The 20,039-nt window shown below is 39.3% G+C and overlaps 1 protein-coding gene across 3 annotated transcripts in view; it reads right to left on the reverse strand.

The window, feature by feature from the left end:
* Positions 1–20,039, reverse strand: part of PSPC1 (paraspeckle component 1) — a 108,850-nt gene that overhangs the window by 58,518 nt on the left and 30,293 nt on the right. For all 3 annotated transcript variants that reach the window (XR_001911883.4, XR_008481761.2, XM_008997988.5), the window contains exon 5: positions 10,130–10,214. Coding sequence is in view for 1 of the 3 variants with exons in the window: in XM_008997988.5 (XP_008996236.1) it covers positions 10,130–10,214 (85 nt within the window). In the remaining 2 variants the exon portion in view is untranslated. The remainder of the gene's footprint in view (positions 1–10,129; positions 10,215–20,039) is intronic.

Here is a 20,039-nt window from a genome sequence, read left to right on the forward strand (position 1 = left end):
GACATTTTATTTCATGTAAAATAGAAGCATTTATGCAATCACATTATGCCAAAGCTGTAATAATGATTGGCCATGGCATCCTAAATTTACCTTCCTTCTATGTTGCTCCAAGCCTTTAATAAAGCAAATAAGCCAAAGAAATAAAGTAACTTAGCTAAGATAAACCAGAAAAACAAAGTAAAATCATAACTAGGACAGTTATTTGCTTATATTTTAAAAACTGCTTATATTTTTTAAAAAGCTCAAACATGTACTCTCTTACTATAAAAAGGAAAAAGTCAGCCAAGAGCGGTGGCTCACGCCTGTAATCCCAGCACTCTGAGAGGCCAGGGTGGCTGGATCATGAGGTCAGGAGTTCAAGACTAGCCTGCCCAATGTGGTGAAACCCCATCTCTACTAAAGACACAAAAAATTAGCTGGGCATGGTGGCAGACCTGTAGTCTCAGCTCCTCAGGAGGCTGAGACAGGAGAATTGCTTGAACCCAGGGAGCAGAGGCTGCAGTGAGCCGAGATGGCGCCACTGTACTCCAGCCTGGGCAACAGAGCAATATTCCATCATAAAAATAAATAAATAAAAAGAAAAAAGACTCAGCTAGCCATGGTGGCTTACACCTTTAATCCTAGCACTTTGGGAGGTCAAGGTGGGCAGATCACCTGAGTTCAGGAATTCAAGACCAACCTGGCCAACATGGTGAAACCCCATATCTCTACTAAAAATACAAAACTTAGCCAGGTGTTTTATAATCCCAGCTACTTGAGAGGCTGAGGCACAAGAATAGCTTGAACTCAGGAGGCAGAGGTTGCAGTGAGCCGAGATCATGCCACTACACTCCAACCCGGGCAACAGTGAGACCCTGTCTCAAAAAAAAAAAAAAAGGAAAAAGTGTGAAATCTAATGATCTACTGCTGGCGTTGCACGGTTCTTAAAGCACTCTAAACATACCTAGAGATCAGCCACCTCAAAAAACCACAATGCCTAAACAAAAATCCCATTTGCAAAAGGAAGCCCTACCAACTCCTCTCTCCCCCATTTTCATCAACCCACTAAAAGAAATCCCCTGAAGCAGGTGTCGGCCCACAATCTGTTTTTAGAAATAAGTTTTATAGCATAATCATTTATATTACTGTCTATGGTTAGCAGTGAGGAGTTGAGACAGAAACAATGTAACCTGCAAAGCCTGAAATATTTAATATCTAGTTCCAGAAAAAGTTTGCCGAATCCTGCACTACAGGTCTGTTCAAAGAAAAATCACTACCTACATATAGCAGAATTACAATTAAATCAGCAATTAAGTTATAAATGGGTAAGGGGAAAAAAACCTATACAGTAATACTTAAGTAACACACACACATTATATTGGCATTTAAACCAATGCAAATTCAAATATACACCGGTTGAGTTTCCCTAATCCAAAAATCTGAAAGCATTTTTGAATCTTTCTAAATCTGAAATGCTCCAAAATCTGAATTTTTTTTTTGAGAGAGGGTCTTACTCTGTCATCCACGCTGGAGTGCAGTGTTCCAATCTCAGCTTGGCTCATTGCAGCCGTGACCGCCCAGGCTCTAGCAATCCTCTAACCTTAGCCTCTCTAGCAGCTGGGACTACAAGCACACACCACTATGCCCAGCTAATTTTCTGTACTTTTGTAGAGACAGGGTCTTGCCATGTTGCCCAGGCTGGTCTTAAACTCCTGGGCTCAAGCAGTCTGCCAGCCTCAACCTCCCACAGTGTTGGGATTACAGGCATGATTGAGCCACCACACCCTGCCTGGAACTTCCTGACAGCCAACATGATGTTTTTAAAAAAAAAAAAAGCTCATCAGAGTATTTCAGATTTCAGATGCTCACCTGGTAAACATAATACAAATACTGGAAATGTGAAAATATCCAAATTACTTCTTCTGGTCTTAAACACTTCCCATAACGGATACTCAACGTGTACACCCTCTACCAATAAAACTGTAATAGTAATTTAAATAGTGAAGGCTACATAAAGCTAATGCCCCTTTATTAGGTGTCGTTTTCCAGATCACTCTTATAATGTACTTTTTCTACATTCGGAATTGCAAATTCTCAAATTTCAGGATACTTTGTTCTTGTGTGTTGCACAACACTCCCCCTAAATGTGAGTCCGCTAACTAAAACATATGGTGATTTCTTCTACCATCACAGAAAAAAATTAAGGACTTCATGTCAGACTACATGAACAAAAATGTTCCTAAGAGATTTCAAGCAAAATCTGCACTATTTTAAGAGTGTTGTCATGCTCTCTAAAATATAACTCTTATTACAATCCTTAAAAAAAATCTTCAAGTAAATTAGTTAATTCACTTCCTGAATGTTAACACATTCCACACATTCTACTATGAAGAAAATACTTCACATTCATTAGGGTGGGTGGGGATGGGAAGATCCAATAAAGCCAAATATGTTGAACTTGTTTTTCTCATTTTAAAAAGGGTCAATATAATCATACTAATAATACTTACAAAAAGGTGATATACTAATAATATACTAATACTATTTATATGCTCAGTGGGATCTGGGACACCTCATAATCAACCACATTAATATTTCTGCAGTAAGAAGAAACATTAGCGCTCTAGAGATAATAAAGGTTTCACGTAACAGGAGTTCAGATCAAGCTTTGCCAACAAATAGACTCATGTCAGACTGCCACTTGAATACGGATGCATAGAACACTTCTAGTCTCAAAGCTTCCAAATTGCAAAGACAATATTATAGACACAATGACCTTCTTCGGGGCCAACTTCTACCACATAATTTTAAATGTACAAATCCATTTCAGTAAACAGGAATATATGTACCCCTGTACATATGTAAAAACATATATATTGTGGCAATATTTATAAAATCAAAAAGTTAAGGACATACTAATCAGTTATAAATGGGAGAAAAGGTTCACTGACACCAAAGAACACATCTGGTACAGAGGTAGATTTCTATCTACTGGCATGAAAGAATGTCTACAATGCAAATGTCAGGAAAAAAGGCAAGGAAAAGAATGGTATTCCTATTAATGCTTTTACAAATCATTTTTATGGCCAGACCTGGTGGCTCACACCTGTAATCCCAGCACTTTCAGAGGCAGAGGCAAAAGCAAAGGTGGGAGGATTGCTTGAGCCCATAAATTTGAGATCAGGCTAGGCAACATAGTGAGAACCTCTCTCCACTAAAAAAGAGAAATAGGGGCAGGTACAGTGGCTCATTTTTGTAATCCTAGCACTTTGAGAGGTCGAGATGGGCAGATCACTTGGGTCAGGAGTTCAAGACCAGCCTGGCCCACATGGTGAAATCCTGTCTCTACTAAAAAGACAAAAATGAGTCGGGCGTGGTGGCACCTGTAATCCCTGCAGCTCAGGAGGCTTAGACAGGATAATCGCTTAAACCCAAGAGGCAGAGGTTGCAGTGAGCCAAGACTGAGCCACTGCACTCCAGCCTCAGCAACAGAGCAAGACTCCATCTCAAAAAACAACAACAACAAAAAAGATAAGCCAGGCCTGGTAGGTAGCACACACTTGTAGTCCCTGCTACTAGAAAGGCTAAGGTGGGAAGATCACTTGAGTCCCGGAAGTTGAGACAGCAGAGAGCCATGATCACATCACTGTACTCCGTTCTAGGTGATAAAGTGAGATTCTGTCTAAAAAATAAAATAAAAATCATTTTTATAACCATAGAAGAGAGTATTAAAAAGTCTATACCACACTGGAAATGATTAGGGGAAGAGAAGCATTGCCCTTGTGATTATACCACACAGATGACTCTATAATCTAAATTTAATAACAGCATATAGACACATTCCTATTGTCCATATGTTTGCCTTCGATTATTTCTACTCCACAAGATGACCACCTTTATAATTACATAAATTACCTCTTCGGGTCAAGGATTACTTCCTAGGGTATATTCACAAATGGAACTACTAAAAAGAGGAGAACTAACAATTATGACAAATTTTAACATCCTTCACATTACATTTAATTGAAAAGTAATACAATTTCAATTTTACAATTTGTTTCATTTTGAGGCCCATTAATTATTTTCAGGTCTCAAATATTTTTGCAGGATTCCGCAAAGTGCCTAGTGGATAAAACCTCCTTGCTATTCTTGTTTGGCACTATGGCTCCACATCCATCACAGAGCCCAAGATATCAGAAGGGCTTTATAATAATTTGCTGAATGACTTAAGAAAGGAAGTAGAGGCCAGGTGCAGTGGCTCATGCTTGTAATCCCAGCACTTTGGGAGGCCAAGTAAGGAGGATCACCTGAGGTCAGGAGTTTGAGACCAGCCTGGCAAACATGGTTAGGGTTAGGGTGAAATCCTGTCTCTACTATAAATACAAAAATTAACCAGGTGTGGTGGCAGTCACCTGTAATCCCAGCTACTTGGGAGGCTGAGACAGGAAAATCACTTGAACCCAGGAGTCAGAGGTTGCAGTGAGGCAAGATCACACCACTGCACTTCAGCTTTGGTGACAGAGCAAGACTCCATCTCGAAAAAAATAAGCATGGTGGTGGCCGCCTATAATCCAAGCTACTCAGGAGGCTGAGGCAGGAGAATCACTTGAACCCAGGAGGTGGAGGCTGCTGTGAGCCAAGATTGCACCACTGCACTCCAGCCTGTGGCAACAAAGCAAGACTCCATCTCAGAAAAAAAAGAAAGGAAGTAGGGGCCGGCACTGTGACTTCGTCTCAGAAAAAGAAAAGGAAGTGGGGCCGAGCACAGTAGCCCACACCTGTAATCCCAACACTTTGGGAAGGCAAGACAGGCTGCTCAACTGAGGTCAAGAGTTCAAGACCAGGTTGGCCAACATGGTAAAACCCCATCTCTACTAAAAATACACAAATTAGCCAGGTGTGGTGACAGGCACCTGTAATCCCAGCTACTCAGGAGCCTGAGGCAGGAAAATTACTTGCACCCAAGAGGTGGTGGAGGTTGTAGTGAGCCGAGATCGCACCACCCCACTCTAGCCTGGGTGACAAGAATGAAACTCCTTCCCCCCCAAAAAAAGGAAGTGGGCAGGTGAGTAAATGGGTGGAAAGAGAAGGAATGCAAAAATAAGTGAATGAACAAAACAAAGGAAAAACTTCTAAATGGTCAAGTCATAGGCGGAACCAGTTCATGTAAGCCCCTCACCCTGCATCCTTCGGTACTGCCACAGCCTCTGAAGAATTAAGCAACCTATGAAAAACTAAATAATTTATTTGTAGCATTGAAAGTAAAACCAGAAACTTGTGTACTCCAAATAAATTTCTCTCAAAATATACCGTGCTAGGCCAATTTTTCTATCTTCCAACTAAAGTAAAACACAAAGGCAGAGTCAGATTATTTGTCTTGTTAACAATTAATGCTGTTTTACTTTGTAGCAGTCTCAGCCAGGTCCATCTCTTCAGTTTAATTGTGACCATTTTCTTCATTTGCTCCCTCTTGCAAATATGGGATACATGAGTTCCTAGACATAACCTCTTTTTTTTTCCTTTATACGTACTACAAAACTACTCAATTTTAAGGCAAGTTGTTCATACTTCTTAAATCAAGATTCTTACCATTAATTTCAAAAGAAATTCCCCAGCCACCAGGCAAGACTAAGGTTGCAACAGATTTATCACGGCCTCTATTTGCTAGAACTTAGCCAAACTTAACGGTTACTTATCAAATTACTATCTCATATTGAGATACTTTTACTATTAGTATTCAGTTCACTGAATTTTAAATTCAATCTGATGCCCTTATATGGAGATTACATAATTTAAAAATGATGCAATAAAAAATTACCATATATGCAACAAGCATGCAATATCTCAGCCTATGATTAAATCAATAACCTATCCTATATGTGCCTCACGAGCTTCCCCTAATAGTAACACCTTGTATAACCATAGTACAACATTATGAAAACCAGGAATGAATACCAGGCACAATATTATAATTAACTACAGACATTATTAAAATTTCACCAGTTTCCCCACTGATACCTGTTTTCTTTAATTATTTTTATTTTTTTTAAGAGACAGGGCCTTGCTACATTTCCCAGGCTGGGGTGCCGTGGCTAAACACAGGCGCTATCCCACTACTAATCAGCCCAGGAGTATTTATCTACTCCATTTCTGACCTGGGCTGATTCATCTCTCCTTAGGTAACCTGGTAGTCCCCTGCTCCCAGAAGGTCACCATATTGATGCTGAACTTAATGTAGACATCCAATCTGCACAGTGCACTACAATCCAGAACTCCTGAGTTCAATCAACCCACCCACCTCGGCCTCCTAAGTAGCTGGGACTACAAGCCCACTAATACCTTTCTTCTGTTCCAAAACCTTACCCAGAATCCCACATTGCATTTAGTTGTTACTGCTCCTTAGTCTCCACTGGTCTGTAATAGTCCAGTTTTTCTATCTTTCATGAACCTGACACTATTAAAGAGAACTGATTATTTTGTAGAATGCCCTTGAATTTGGGTTTCTCTGATGTTATCTCATGACTGGAATGAGATTATACATACCTGGCAAGAATATCACAGAAATAATGTTATATCCCATTCAGTGAATTGTATCAAGAGGCTCCTGATGTCAACGGTCTTATTACAGGTGATATGAAATTTAGTATTTGATTATGGTGGTATCTACTGGGTTTCTCCACTTTAAATTTAATATTTTTTTCATTTATACTTAATACAAATTTGAGACTATGCAAAAATCCTTCTTCTCAAGTTTTTGCCCACCAACTTTGGCATCCATCAAAAAAGCTTGTCTGTAACAATTATTATTAGAGATTGAGGCACCAGCTATGTTCACTGCTATCTAAAGCATCAATGCCTCTAGAGCCTCTCAGTAGAAAAAGCCATAAATACTGCACATGGACTAGGCATGGTGGCACATGCCTGTACTATCAGTGCTTTGGGAGGCCAAGGCGGGAGGAGCGCTTGAGGCCAGAAGTTTGACACCAGCCTAAGCAACACAGCATAATCCCATCTCTACAAAAAATAAAAATTAAAAAATTAGCTAGGTATGGTGGTACACACCTATATATAGTCCCAGCTACTTGGGCAGGATTGAGGCAGGATTATTTGAGCCCAGGAGTTCAAGGTTACAGTCAGCTATATGATTCTGACACTGCACTTCAGCCTAAGTGACAGGGCAAGACCCTGTCTCTTAAAAGAAATAGTTTTTTTTTAATTATTAAAAATAAAATACAGTAATGTATACATATTGACCCATACATAAACATATACCTATATTTCTTCATGTATCTGTCAATATTAAATGCAATGAGTTTGTATCTCTGATTCAAATCCAACACCACAGGATTTTAATTTTAGGCATTCATCTTTCTCTAATAATGAGAAACCTGGGTCTCATTATCCACAATATACAGTCACACCTTGGTATGTGCAGGGGTTTGTTTCCAGAACCTCCCTCAGACACCAGAATCCAGGGATGCTCAAGTCCCCGACATATGATGTAATATTTGCATACAACCTATACACATCCTCCTACACATTTCAAACATCTCTAGATTACTCATAATATCTAATACAATGAAAAGACTATGTAAATAGTGGTTATGCTGCACTGTTTAGAAAATGACAAGTTAAAAAATCTGTTCATGTTAGTATATACACAATTTTTTCCCCAGATAGTATTAATCCACAATTGGCTAAATCCACGGATGTAGAATCCACAGATACAAAAGACTGTATGTACTAATCTGTTCATGTAAGTATACACACAAAGCAGTTTAAGAACAACAAGCTCATACGCCTAACTAGCTTACAGAATTTATGCATGGTTCTTATTACTATTATGATATCTAGTCAAGATACTATTTTCCAGTTATTTAGATTCCTTGTTTTCTTCCCTATCCCCTTTCAATGTAATATGTTATTCATCTGTAAGAAAATTCAGTTAATTTACTATATTTTTTAATCCTATTTTGCAATTCACCCTCATATTCTATTTGCTTTTAGTGATTTATTTTTTGCTTACACGAGGAGTAGGTACAATTTCAAAAAGTCTAGCTGTCATGTCTAAATTTAAGAGGAAAAAGCTGGATTCAAGTAAGACTTTAGTTAAGGTAGAGGAGGTTTCCTTATCTTTGTTAAAAGTAGAATAATCTGGCTGGGCATGGTGGCTCACACCTGTAATCCCAGCACTTTGGGAGGCCGAAGCAGGCAGACCACCTAAGGTCAGGAGTTGGTCAGGTCCAGCCTGACCAACATGGTGAATCCCCATCTCCACTAAAAATACAAAATTAGCTTGCTGTGGTGGTGTATGCCTGTAATCCCAGCTGCTCAGGAGGCTTAGGCGGGAGAATCACTTGAACCCAGGGGGCAAAGGTTACAGTGAGCCGAGATCACACCACTGCACTGGGAAACAAGAGTGAAACGCTGCCTCAAAAAAAAACCAGTCAGTCACAGTGGCTCATGCCTGTAATCCCAGCACTTTGGGAGGCCAAGGTGGGAGTATCACGAGGTCAAGAGATCGAAACCATCCTGGCCAACGTGGTAAAACCCCATCACTACTAAAAAATACAAAAATTAGCCAGGCGTGGTAGTGCACCGCCTGTAGTCTGAGCTACTCAGGAGGCTGAGGTAGGAAAATTGAGTGAACCCAGGAGGCAGAGATTGCAGAGAGCTGCAATTGCGCCACTGCACTCCAGCCTGGCGACAAGAGTGAGACTCCATGTTAAAAAAAAGTATAAGAGATTTGAACATGTTTATATAAAAAGGAAAGAAAAAGAAGTTTTAAAAAAGGTCCCTGAGGGAGGCACATTAATGTTTCAAAGTTGTAAAAAAAAATATAGTGGTTCTCAAGCTTTTAGATATATCTGAATAACCTGGAGGATTCCAGGTGGCTGGGTCCCACCACTATAGTTTCTCATTCAGCAGTTCTGCGGAGAGGCTTGAGATTACATTTCTGACAATTCCCTAGGTAAATGTTAATGCTGTCTGTCCAGGGAATATAATTTAAAAATGAATTGGGTAGAGTAAAATCATATAGAAATATTTACATATTGATAAATTCAGGTACAAAAATGTGAAAAAAAAAACCACATCAAAATATGCAGAACATCACCTCTCTGCAGACCAGAGAATCGTCAAATTTGTTCATGGTTTTTCACGTTTTTCTTTACTTTTACGTCCCCATGAGCACCTTATTTTCTTATCACAAGCACTTTTTATTTTTAAAACAAATATTATTTTCAAAAACAGATTTCTAAGTTTGTTTCAACTATCATAGCTTTGTTCACAATATTTCCTAACTAATATGATTTCTGAACCTTTGAAAAATAATGTTTATACCATTATATTTTGCAATTAAATACCATAGGCACAAGGTGAGTTGTCAATTTGGGTTTAACATCTTGAATTAACCACTCTCCCAAACATCCTTACTTAAACCTAAAAAATTTTAAGCTGACCATCAAAATTTTTTTTTTTTGAGATAGAGTCTCACTCTGTAGCCCAGGCTGGAGTACAGTGGCAAGATCTTGAATCACCACAACCTCTGCCTCCCAGGTTCAAGTGATTCTCCTACCTCAGCCTCCTGAGTAGCTGGGATTACAGGTGCATGCCACCATGCCTGGCTAATTTTTTTATTTTTAGTAGAGACACTGTTTCCCCATGTTCAGCAGGCTGGTCTTGAACTACTGACCTCAGGTGATCTGACTGCCCACCTCGGCCTCCCAAAGTGCTAGAATTACAGGCATGAGCCACCACCCTCAGCCTCAGAAATCTTTTTCAGACATTATCAGAAGCACAAAGATACATAAAGAAATATTCATAGTAGAGTACACATGACAAAATAAAAACTAAAAGCAACTCAAATATATCCATCTCTGGAAAAATCGATGTTCACAGCATATTCTTACAATGAATTACTTATAATAATACCTAAAACCCTTAAGTTCAAAGTGTTCGTATTCAAAGTGCCCTTAACCAGCCAAACTAACAACAGCAAAGAATTATGAAGTAATTCACTGTATGTGGTTAAAATAGGCAATTTTCCTATTTTTTCCTGTGATACTCAACATATACAACTTATAACCGGTAGTGGGGAGTTTTATTAACAAGACATACATTCATGTTTCTTACAATTATCTTCTTTTACCTTAGTTGTATTTGCTTCCGTTTTTGCAGCTCTTGGTTTCTGAGTTCTTCTAAGCGTCTGAGTTCTTCTTGACGCCTCATTAGATCTATAAAATAATGACAGCATATTAATATTTTTAGTTTCACTTTCCATATTTTTCCAATACGCATAAAGGTTCTCTATCACTGACAACATACTGATATACTAGTCATTTTATAATAAATGTAAGCTGAGTAATTAATCAAATAAATATACTTTCTGAGCACATTTCTTCATGTATATAAAAAAAAAGAGTATTCAAGTTCATTCTTGGCCAGGCGCGATGGCTCACACCTGCAACCCCAGTACTTTAGGAGGCCAAGGCAGGCAGATCATTTGAGGCCAGGAATTCGAAACCAGCATGACCAACATGGCAAAACCCCAACTCAACCAAAACTACAAAAATTAGCTCGATGTGGGGGCATGCGCCTGTAGTCCCAGCTACTCAGAAGGCTAAGGCAGGAGAATCATCTGACGGGGAGGTGGAGGATGCAGTGAGTCAAGATCGCACCACTGCACTCCAGCCTGAAAGACAGAGCAAGACTCTATCTCAAAAAAAAAAAAAAAGAAAGAAAGAAAAAGTTCATTCTTGTTGGTGGAAAAAAGCATAATAAAACTCATCTTGGCTTGGCACGGTGGCTCACACTCATAATCCCAGCACTTTGGGAGGCCCAGGTAAGCAACAGAGTGAGTTGACTCCATCTCAAAAAAAAAAAAAATTCATCTTTATGTCAAGAAATTAAAATAGGTAGGCTGGCTTGTGCCTGTAATCCTAGCAGTTTGAGCGGCTGAGGGAGGTGGATTACTTCAGCCGAGGAGTTCAAGACCAGCTGGGCAACACGGTGAAGCCCTGTCTACAAAAAATACAAAACTTAGGCCCAGGCGTGGTGGCTCACAGCTTAATTCCAGCACTTTGGGAGGCCAAGGCAGGTGGATCACCTGAGATCAGGAGTTTAACACCAGCCTGGCCAACATGGCGAAACCCCGTCTCTACTAAAAATACAAAAATTAGCTGGGTGTTCACGCCTATAATTCCAGATACTCGGGAGGTTGAGGCAGGAGAATCACTTGAATATGGGAGCCAGAGGTTGCAGTAAGCCAAGATCATGCCATGCACTCCAGCCTGCGTAACAGGGTGAGACTCTGTCTCCAAAAACAAAACAAAACGAAAAGTTGGCCAAGCATGGTGTCACACGCCTATAGTCCCAGCTACTTGGGGCAGCTAAGGCGTAGGAGGATCTCTTGGGCCCAGGAGGCAAAGGCTGCAGTGAGCCAAGATCACACCACTGCACTCCAGCCTGAGTTGCATAGCAGAACTGCCTCTAAAATAAAATAAAATAGGTTGTAATTGTTTTAACATAAGAGCTGATACATACTAAAAACAGAATCAATAATAACTATATGAACTCATTTTCACTTATAATTTTATAACAAATTGTTTTCAGCAGCAAATGCAAAGCCCAAAAACACGCCTTCAGAGACACCAGCAGAGGGCACTTAAGAACCAGACCAGACAAACAGGAATAATGACATAAAACCCAAGGACCATCCCTCGAAAGACAATTAGCATGACATTCCTCCCTCACTAAGCCAATGTCCTATGAAGAAGAGTGAGAATTCTTGAAGAAAGCAAAGCTAAATGCTGATATAAACAAGACTTATCAACAACAAAAAAGTATTTTCACTATCACCAATCCCTGTCATTATCAGGAATAGGGGGAGTTCCAGAGTAAGAGAATGAAAAGTACATTTGTATTGCACATCCGAGTAGTGTATAAACTTTCCATGTTAAAAATCTCCAAAGCTTCTTTGCTTTGCTTTGCTTTTTCGTCCTTTTCTTTACCCCGCCCTTCCTCCCTCCCTTCCTTCCTTATTTCTCTCTCTTTTTCCTTTTTCTTGCTGATTTTATATGTAAAGGGCTAGCATTCTGATTGCTCTATTTTCAAGTTTAATTCTTATTTTAATAAAGTTTTCAAGCAAAAAGTGAAAAAAAAAAACTACGTCTATGATTTTGTACAAAACTATGCATATACACATGCATATATTTTTAAATAATAAAATGTTAAAATACTCTGGATGGCACAATTACTGGTTGTTTTCCCTTTTCTCTTTATATCTGAAATGACTAAAGTGAACAAATTACCTCAACTGAATGTTTCTTAATAAATCCTATACTCAAGAGCTGAAGTTTAGGATATTGGTACCTTAGATTAACTTTAACTGTAGTCAGCTAAAGTTAATCTAAGGTACCAATATCCTAAACTTCAGAACAATAGCAAGATACGCATCGTAACCATAACAAGGTAAATATAATCCTCCCCATTTTACAGATTAGAAACAGACAATCATTTATAAATTATGCAGGGAAAAAAAAGGATTCAGATAGATTTTTTTTTTTGAGTCAGAGTTTCACTCTTGTCCCCCAGGCTAGAATGCAATGGCGGGATCTCAGCTCACCGCAACTTCTGCCTCCCAGGTTCAAGCAATTCTCCTGCCTCAACCTCCCAAGTAGCAGGGATTATAGGCATGTGCCACCACACCAGCAAATTTTGTATTTTTAAGTAGAGACGGGGTTTCTCCATGTTGGTCAGGCTGGTCTCGAACTCTCAACCTTGGGTGGTCCACCTACCACAAAGTGCTGGGATTACATACGTAAGCCACCACGCCCGGTCAGGATTCAGACAGATTTTAAAGTTGCCCCAGCTATTCCATGATTCAACTGGAATGCCAGGCCAAACCCTGTCCTTATTCCAAAGTAAGCCAAATCTAGTTGATCAGACTCACCTGGAAAACTTAAAAATATGCATTTGATCTAGGGCCTCAGCCTGAAACAGAAAAAAAAAAAATATATATATATATATATATATAATATATATATATATATGCGCATTTGGGGATGTTGCTAAGAAAAGTCTGTTTTGGGCCAGGCTCGGTGACTCACATCTGTAATCCCAGCACTTTGGGAGGCCGAGGCAGGTGGATCATGAGGTAAGTTCGAGACCAGCCAGGCTAACATGGTGAAACCCCCATCTCTACTAAAAATACAAAAATTAGCTGGGTGTTGTGGCAGGCACCTATAATCCCAGCTACTCGGGAAGCTGAGGCAGGAAAAATGCTTGAAACTGGAAGACAGAGGTTTCAGTGAACGGAGAAGGCACCACTGCACTACAGCCTCGGCAAAAGAGCAAAACTCCATCTCAAAAAAAAAGAAAAGTCTGTTCTCGTATATGAGACAACAGGGCCCAAGTCGTTTTGATAATACGTCCATAGAGAAAACATTTATCTTAAAAAATGTTAAACATGACTGCAATTATTTCAAACCTTTGCAACATAAGTTCTCAACCTTAAATGCTCGTTAGAATTACTTAAATATCTTTTTTTTCCTCTCAGATACAGGGTCTCACTCGTCACCCAGGCTGGAGTGCAGTGGCATGAACACAGCTCGATACAGTCTCAAATTCCTGGGCTCAAGTGATTACACCTCAGTCTCCCAAACAGCCAGGACTGACAGTCTATACAAGTTAACAAAGCTGCTTTTAACCTCTCAGATCTTATTACCTCATCTATAACTTCAGTATAATTAGCTCAAAAACTCCAACAATCAAATTATCAAATAAGCACAATTACCTTATACTTAAAAGAACTATAAACTTAAAACTACTATTTTATGCTTACTAAATTATGTATGTTTTAAAGTTTCTAATACCCAAAGTTCCTGAAATTTCACTAAAGCTTATACATCTGTACATTACTATGATAATATCCTTCTAGGGAAAAAAACTGTAAAAAGCACATAACTAGAGATGTCTTTATCTTCTGATCCAGGTAATTACACTCAGGAATTTTTCTTAATAAAACAAAGGCATCCGCAGACATGAAAGTATCATCTACAGTACTACTTACTACTTACTAGACCAAATAACACTTTGAAATGCTTTCCTAGCTGGGCACTGTGGCTCACCAAAGTGGGAGGCTGCCTCAGCCTCCCAAAAATAATTCCAGCACTTTGGGAGGCCAAGGTAGGTGGATCACTTGAGGTCAGGAGTTTGAGACCAGCCTGGTTTCGCCAACAATGCAAAACCATCTCTCTACTGAAACTGCAAAAATTAGCCAGGCGTGGTGGCACAGGCCTGTAGTCCCAGCTACTCAGGAGGCTGAGGCAGAAGAATAGCTTGAACCTGGGAGGCACAGGCTGCAGTGAGCAGAGGTCATGCCAATGCACTCCTGCCTAGGCAACAGAGCAAGACTGTCTCAAATTACTTAATTAATTAAAATGCTGTCCTAACAAACTTAATGATAAAATTATATGCTATAATTTCAATGTACCATAAATACAGATACAGAAAAGGGGAATATAAACAAATTAAAATTTTGATTTGCAAGACTGTGAGAAAATGTTTTCTTGATTTAATATTGCACAAGTCATGAAAACTGAATGTTTAACTTCTAACAATTCTATTTTCTAAAAATATAAGATTTGCATATGCAGACCAAAAGAGCATATCCAAGCTGGGCACAGTGGCTCACACCTATCTACAATCCCCCTGAGGCCAAGGTGGGCAGAATACTTGAGCCCAGGAGTTTGAGACCAGCCTGGACAAAACGGCAAAACACCATCTCTATTTTTAAAAATATAAAAATTAGCAGGGTATGGTGGCATGCAGCTGTAGTCGCAGCCACTCGGGAAACTGAGGGGAAGGATCAACTGAGCCCAAGAGATTGAGAATGCAGTAAGCTAAAACTTACTGCACACCAGCCTGGCAAGCCTGGGACACAGAGTGAGGATGTCTCAAATTAAAAAAAAAAAAAAAAGTAGGGGAAAAAAAGAAAGAAAAGAAAAGAAAGGGCATCCTAGCTTCAAGGAAAAGTTGAAGTATTAGAGTACACAGATATATTCTGAATATAAAGATGGAAAGTTAGAAAAATGTAATAAAGCAAGTATGAGAAAAATTCAGGCTTCAGACATTTCCACAGAAACACTTAATGCCAAAAGACAATGAAACATGATATCAATTACTTAAGAAGGGGGAAAAAGATCCTGAATTTTATAACACTCAAGAGCCAGTTTAAAGTAGAAGAGTCACAGATAGCATCCTAGCACATACAAGAGTTTAATAAATATGTTTCTCTAAGCCCTTCTTAAGTCAAGAGAGGATAAACATCAGACAAAGAACAGAAGAGTCATGCCTGAACCTACTTGAGATATTAAGACTTAAACACATAAGAGGTTTATGATTAAACAAAATTAATTCAGTGTCACAAATCCAGACAAATCAGAGGCAAAATAAAAAACTGACAGAAAGAGAAAGAGGAGACTAATATCCTAATTTTCTCATTCTTTTTTCTTTGGTAGTCACAGAGCACAAGATATCATTTGTAGGAAATAAATATCCTTCTATTACTTCATTTATAAATATAAATGTGTACACAATAAATGATAATATAATAAGAAAAATCCAGTAGTGGAAAAGGAGGGAGTAATAGCAAAATACATAGGGGACATCTAATACTATCTACTGAGAGTTATATAAGATACAGCCACAAAGGTAACATAAAAATAACCATTAAGAAAATTCAGAAATGTTCTCCTATACTAATGATCAAAAAGACATGGGAGAAGAAATAAAAATAACTTGTAATAAATGTAATGAGGCTAGGTGCAGGGGCTCACGCCTGTAATTCCAGCACTTTGGGAGGTCAATGTGGTCAGATCACTTGAGGCCAGGGGTTCGAGACCAGGCTGGTCAACATGGCAAAACCCTGTCTCAACTAAAAATACAATATTTAGCCAGGTGTGGTGGCTCATTCCTGTAGTCCCAGATACTTGGGAGGCTGCGCCTGGAGAATCGTTTGAACCTGGGAAGCAGAGGTTGTAGTGAGCTGAGATTGCACCACTGCACTCCAGCTTGGGTGACAAAACAAGACCCCATCTCATTCGTAAATAAATAAATAGGATTTGAATCTAGAAAGGACTAAATAACTGTCAATAAACTATAAATGAAACAATTATAAGGTACCCGTGTGTTCAATAAGAATCAATATTTACAGAAATTTTGATGCATGCACATATATTCTTTGCAGCACTGCTTTTAAAAACAAAATGAAAATTGTTATCAATCAAAAGAGGATGAACTAAACTAACTATAACCACTTAGAAGAATACCATACAGCCATTAAAAATATAAGGCAGAGACTTACATATATACCCATGTAGAAGGAAAAAAGGTATAGAAAAGGTCAACAGCTTTTTTGTTGTTTTGAGACAGGGTCTCGTTCTGTCACCCAAGCTGGAATACAGTGGCACAATTATAGCTCACTACAGCCTCAAGCTCCCGGGCTCAAGCGATCTGCCCACCTCAGCCTCCACAAGCAGCTGCAACTACAGACACATGCCACCATGCCCGGGTAATTTTTGTACTTTTGGTAGAGATGGGGTTTCACCATGTTGCTGAGGTTAATAGTCCTGAACTGCTGGACTCAAGCAACCCTCCCACCTCAGCTTCCCAAAGTGCTAGAATTACAGGCATGCTGCGCCCAGACAGTTTGTTTTGCTATTTTTTTTTTTTTTGCTTACAAATACACACAAACATCTAATGACATATGCAAGTTTTTTTATTTTCATTGAAGGATACAAAAAAGAATTAAAATACGGAAGAGTGATCCCTACAAAAAAGCAGAAGGTAGGGAATGAGGGACACTTCTTCTGTACTGTTTGAGATTTCTCCTTCCATGATATGTCATAATACATGTCTCTGCAGAACCACACAACTAAGATTAATTAAACCTCAACCTGAATGCATACTTAGAAACACTGGATGAAATATAAAATTGTAGGCTGGGTGTGGTGGCTCATGCTTGTAATCACAGCACTTTGGGAGGCCGAGGAGGGTGATCACCTGAGGTATGGAGTTCAAGACTAGCCTGACCAATACGGTGAAACTCCATCTTTACTAAAAAGGCAAAATTAGCCAGGCACGGTGACACGCACCTGTAATCCCAGCTCCTTGGGAGGCTGAAGCAGGAGAATCACTTCAACCCAGAAGGCGGAGGATGCAATGAATTAAGATTGTGCCACTGCATTCCAGCACTCCAGCTTGGGCAACAGAGCAAGAATCTGTCTCAAAAAAGAAGAAAAAAAAAAATGGAAGAAATATAAAACTGTAGAACAAATGGGAGGAAGTCGTAACTTTTTAAATTTTTTTTTTTTTTTAGACCGAGTTTCACTCGTTGCCCAGGCTAAAGTGCAATGTCGAGATCTTGGCTCACTGCAACCTCTGCCCTCCCAGGTTCAAGCGATTCTCCTGCCTCAGCTTCCCAAGTTGCTGGGATTACAGGTATGTGCCATCATGCTCAGCTAATTTTTTATTTTTTATAGAGACAGCGTTTCTCCAAGTTGGTCAGGGTGGTCTCGAACTCCCAACCTCAGGTGATCCACCTGCCTCAGCCTCCCAAAGTACTGGGATTACAGGCGTGAGCCACTGAGCCCAGCAACTTTGTAAATTTTTAAACGAAGTAAAAGTGAAATTTACCAACTGCAGACTTTTGATGAAATAAGTACTTTAGCACAAGTGAACCAGAAGCAGGGAGTAGGATGCAAGAGGCAATGTGATTTTCTAACATTATAAACCAAGATATTAAAAGAGATTTTAAATGAACACGCACAAAACTTAAAACTTGGGCCGGGCACAATGGCTCAAGCCTGTAATCCCAACACTTTGGGAGGCCGACGCAGGTGGATCACGAGGTCAAGAGATCAAGACCATCCTGGTCAACATGGTGAAACCCCGTCTGTACTAAAAATACAAAAAATTAGCTGGGCATGGTGGCGCATGCCTGTAAACCCAGCTACTCAGGAGGCTGAAGCAGGAGAATTGCCTGAACCCAGGAGGCGGAGGTTGCGGTGAGCCAAGATCGCACCATTGCACTCCAGCCTGGGTAACAAGAGTGAAACTCCGTCTCAAAAAAATAAAAAAACTTAAAACTCATGGGAAAAATAGCTATGCAAAATTACTCTACTTCAAATGTCAAAATACCTTCAGGCAAAGTTTTCTAAGAGCTCAAGAAAAAACTGAAGTCTAAGGAAATGTTCTTTGCCATCAATATATCCTCAGTACCTCAGATGTGTCTCTTATAACTAACATTAAAGATGTGCTAAATTAATGAATGTTATACCACCGTTTGTCTGTAGCATCAAGACAAATCTTTAAAACGGATGCTTCCACCTCTAATCAACATTATTTCCTAACTAAGCACAACAGTAGATAGGTGGGAAACGAAATGGCAAAGAAGTGCCCAGCAGGTTAAGAGAAAATAATTCATATTGAACAGAAGGGCTAGAGCAACCACAAGGCCCAGGAATCAAAATTTTTTAAATTTCCAAGATGATTCTAATGTGTAACAAAATTTCAAAACCACCGGGACAAACTTTAAGATCTTTCAGCCGGGCATGGTGGCTCACATCTGTAATCTCAGCACTTTGGGAGGCCAAGGTGGGCAGATCACTTGAGGCTATGAGTTCAAAACCAGTTTCGCCAACATGCTGAAATTATATTACAAGCACAGTGGCTCATGCTTGTAATCCCAGCACTTTGGGAGGCCAAGGCAGGCAGATCACCTGAGGTCAGGAGTTTGAGATCAGCCTGGCCAACACAGTGAAACCACATCTCTACTAAAAATACAAAAAATTACCCAAGTGTGGTAGCACACTCTTGTAATCCCAGCCACTTCGGATGCTGAGGCAGGAGGATCGCTTGAACCCAAGGTGGAGGTTACAGTGAGCCAAGATCACACCAATGCACTCCAGCCTGGGCAACAAGAGCAAACTTCCATCTAAAAAAAAAAAAATTAGCCAGGCATGGTGGCACACCGGTAGTCCCAGCTACTAGGGAGGCTCAGGCCCAAGAACTGCTTGAACACAGGAGGCAGAGGTTGCCCTGAGCCGAGACTGTACCATGGCACTCCAGGCTAGGTGACAGAGATTCTATCTCAAAAAGAAAGAATACAAAAAAAAAAAAACCTCTCTTCCAGCTCTAACAGCCAATGAATGATTATCTTTAACTGAAACACTTTCAAGTTTTCTGCAAAACAGAAGACAGTTTATTTTTAAACCTACTATAATACAGAAATGAATTCAATTTTGTCAGAATAGTAAACTTACAGAACTGCCAGGTTTAGGGTACAAAGTAAACCAAAACACCTGACTAGTTTATACTGTTTGTTGAGCTTGATTTTGTTTTAACATATGTGGCATCGGCACAGTTATTCAATGACTTGATCATAACTGCTCAATAAACATTTACTGAATAGTGATGTACAAAATACTAGAACACACACACCAAAAAAAAAAAAACCCTACATTTCATTTTAAGGAAATGAGAATTTACCCAAAAGGATTTAGAAATGAATGATCAAATTTTCACCTGCTAAAAAAAATACTGAATCTAGTATACAGAACAGTTTAAAGAAAGCCAAGATTGGATGACAGAAAAGTTCATCAGGAACACTACTGCAGAAACTCAGGCAGGCAACTGTGGTACCTTGATCTCTGGGGACAGCCAAGAGAAGGCAGATAAACATTTACTCAAATGCTAAGTTAAAACAAAACAAAAACTTAAAAGCAAAATAGAAAGCAATCAGATGCTTATTTTAAGAAATTTAAAACTCATTATGGGTAGTGGAAAAGATGAATGATAGGAAGAACCAGGAAAAATTATACAGAAAATTTAAGAAGAGACAAAAAGGGAGAGGAGATACAGATAATTAACATGGATGGGCATAAAAAGAAAGGTAATAGAGAAACAGGAGTAGTGAGCTTTTGACATGTATTTAAGCAGCTTGTCATATTGTTAGTTATTTGTCCAGTGGACTATAATAAATTATCACCTGTTATTGA

Source organism: Callithrix jacchus, chromosome 5 (assembly GCF_049354715.1).
Source record: "Callithrix jacchus isolate 240 chromosome 5, calJac240_pri, whole genome shotgun sequence".
NCBI classification, from domain to species: Eukaryota; Metazoa; Chordata; class Mammalia; order Primates; family Cebidae; genus Callithrix; species Callithrix jacchus.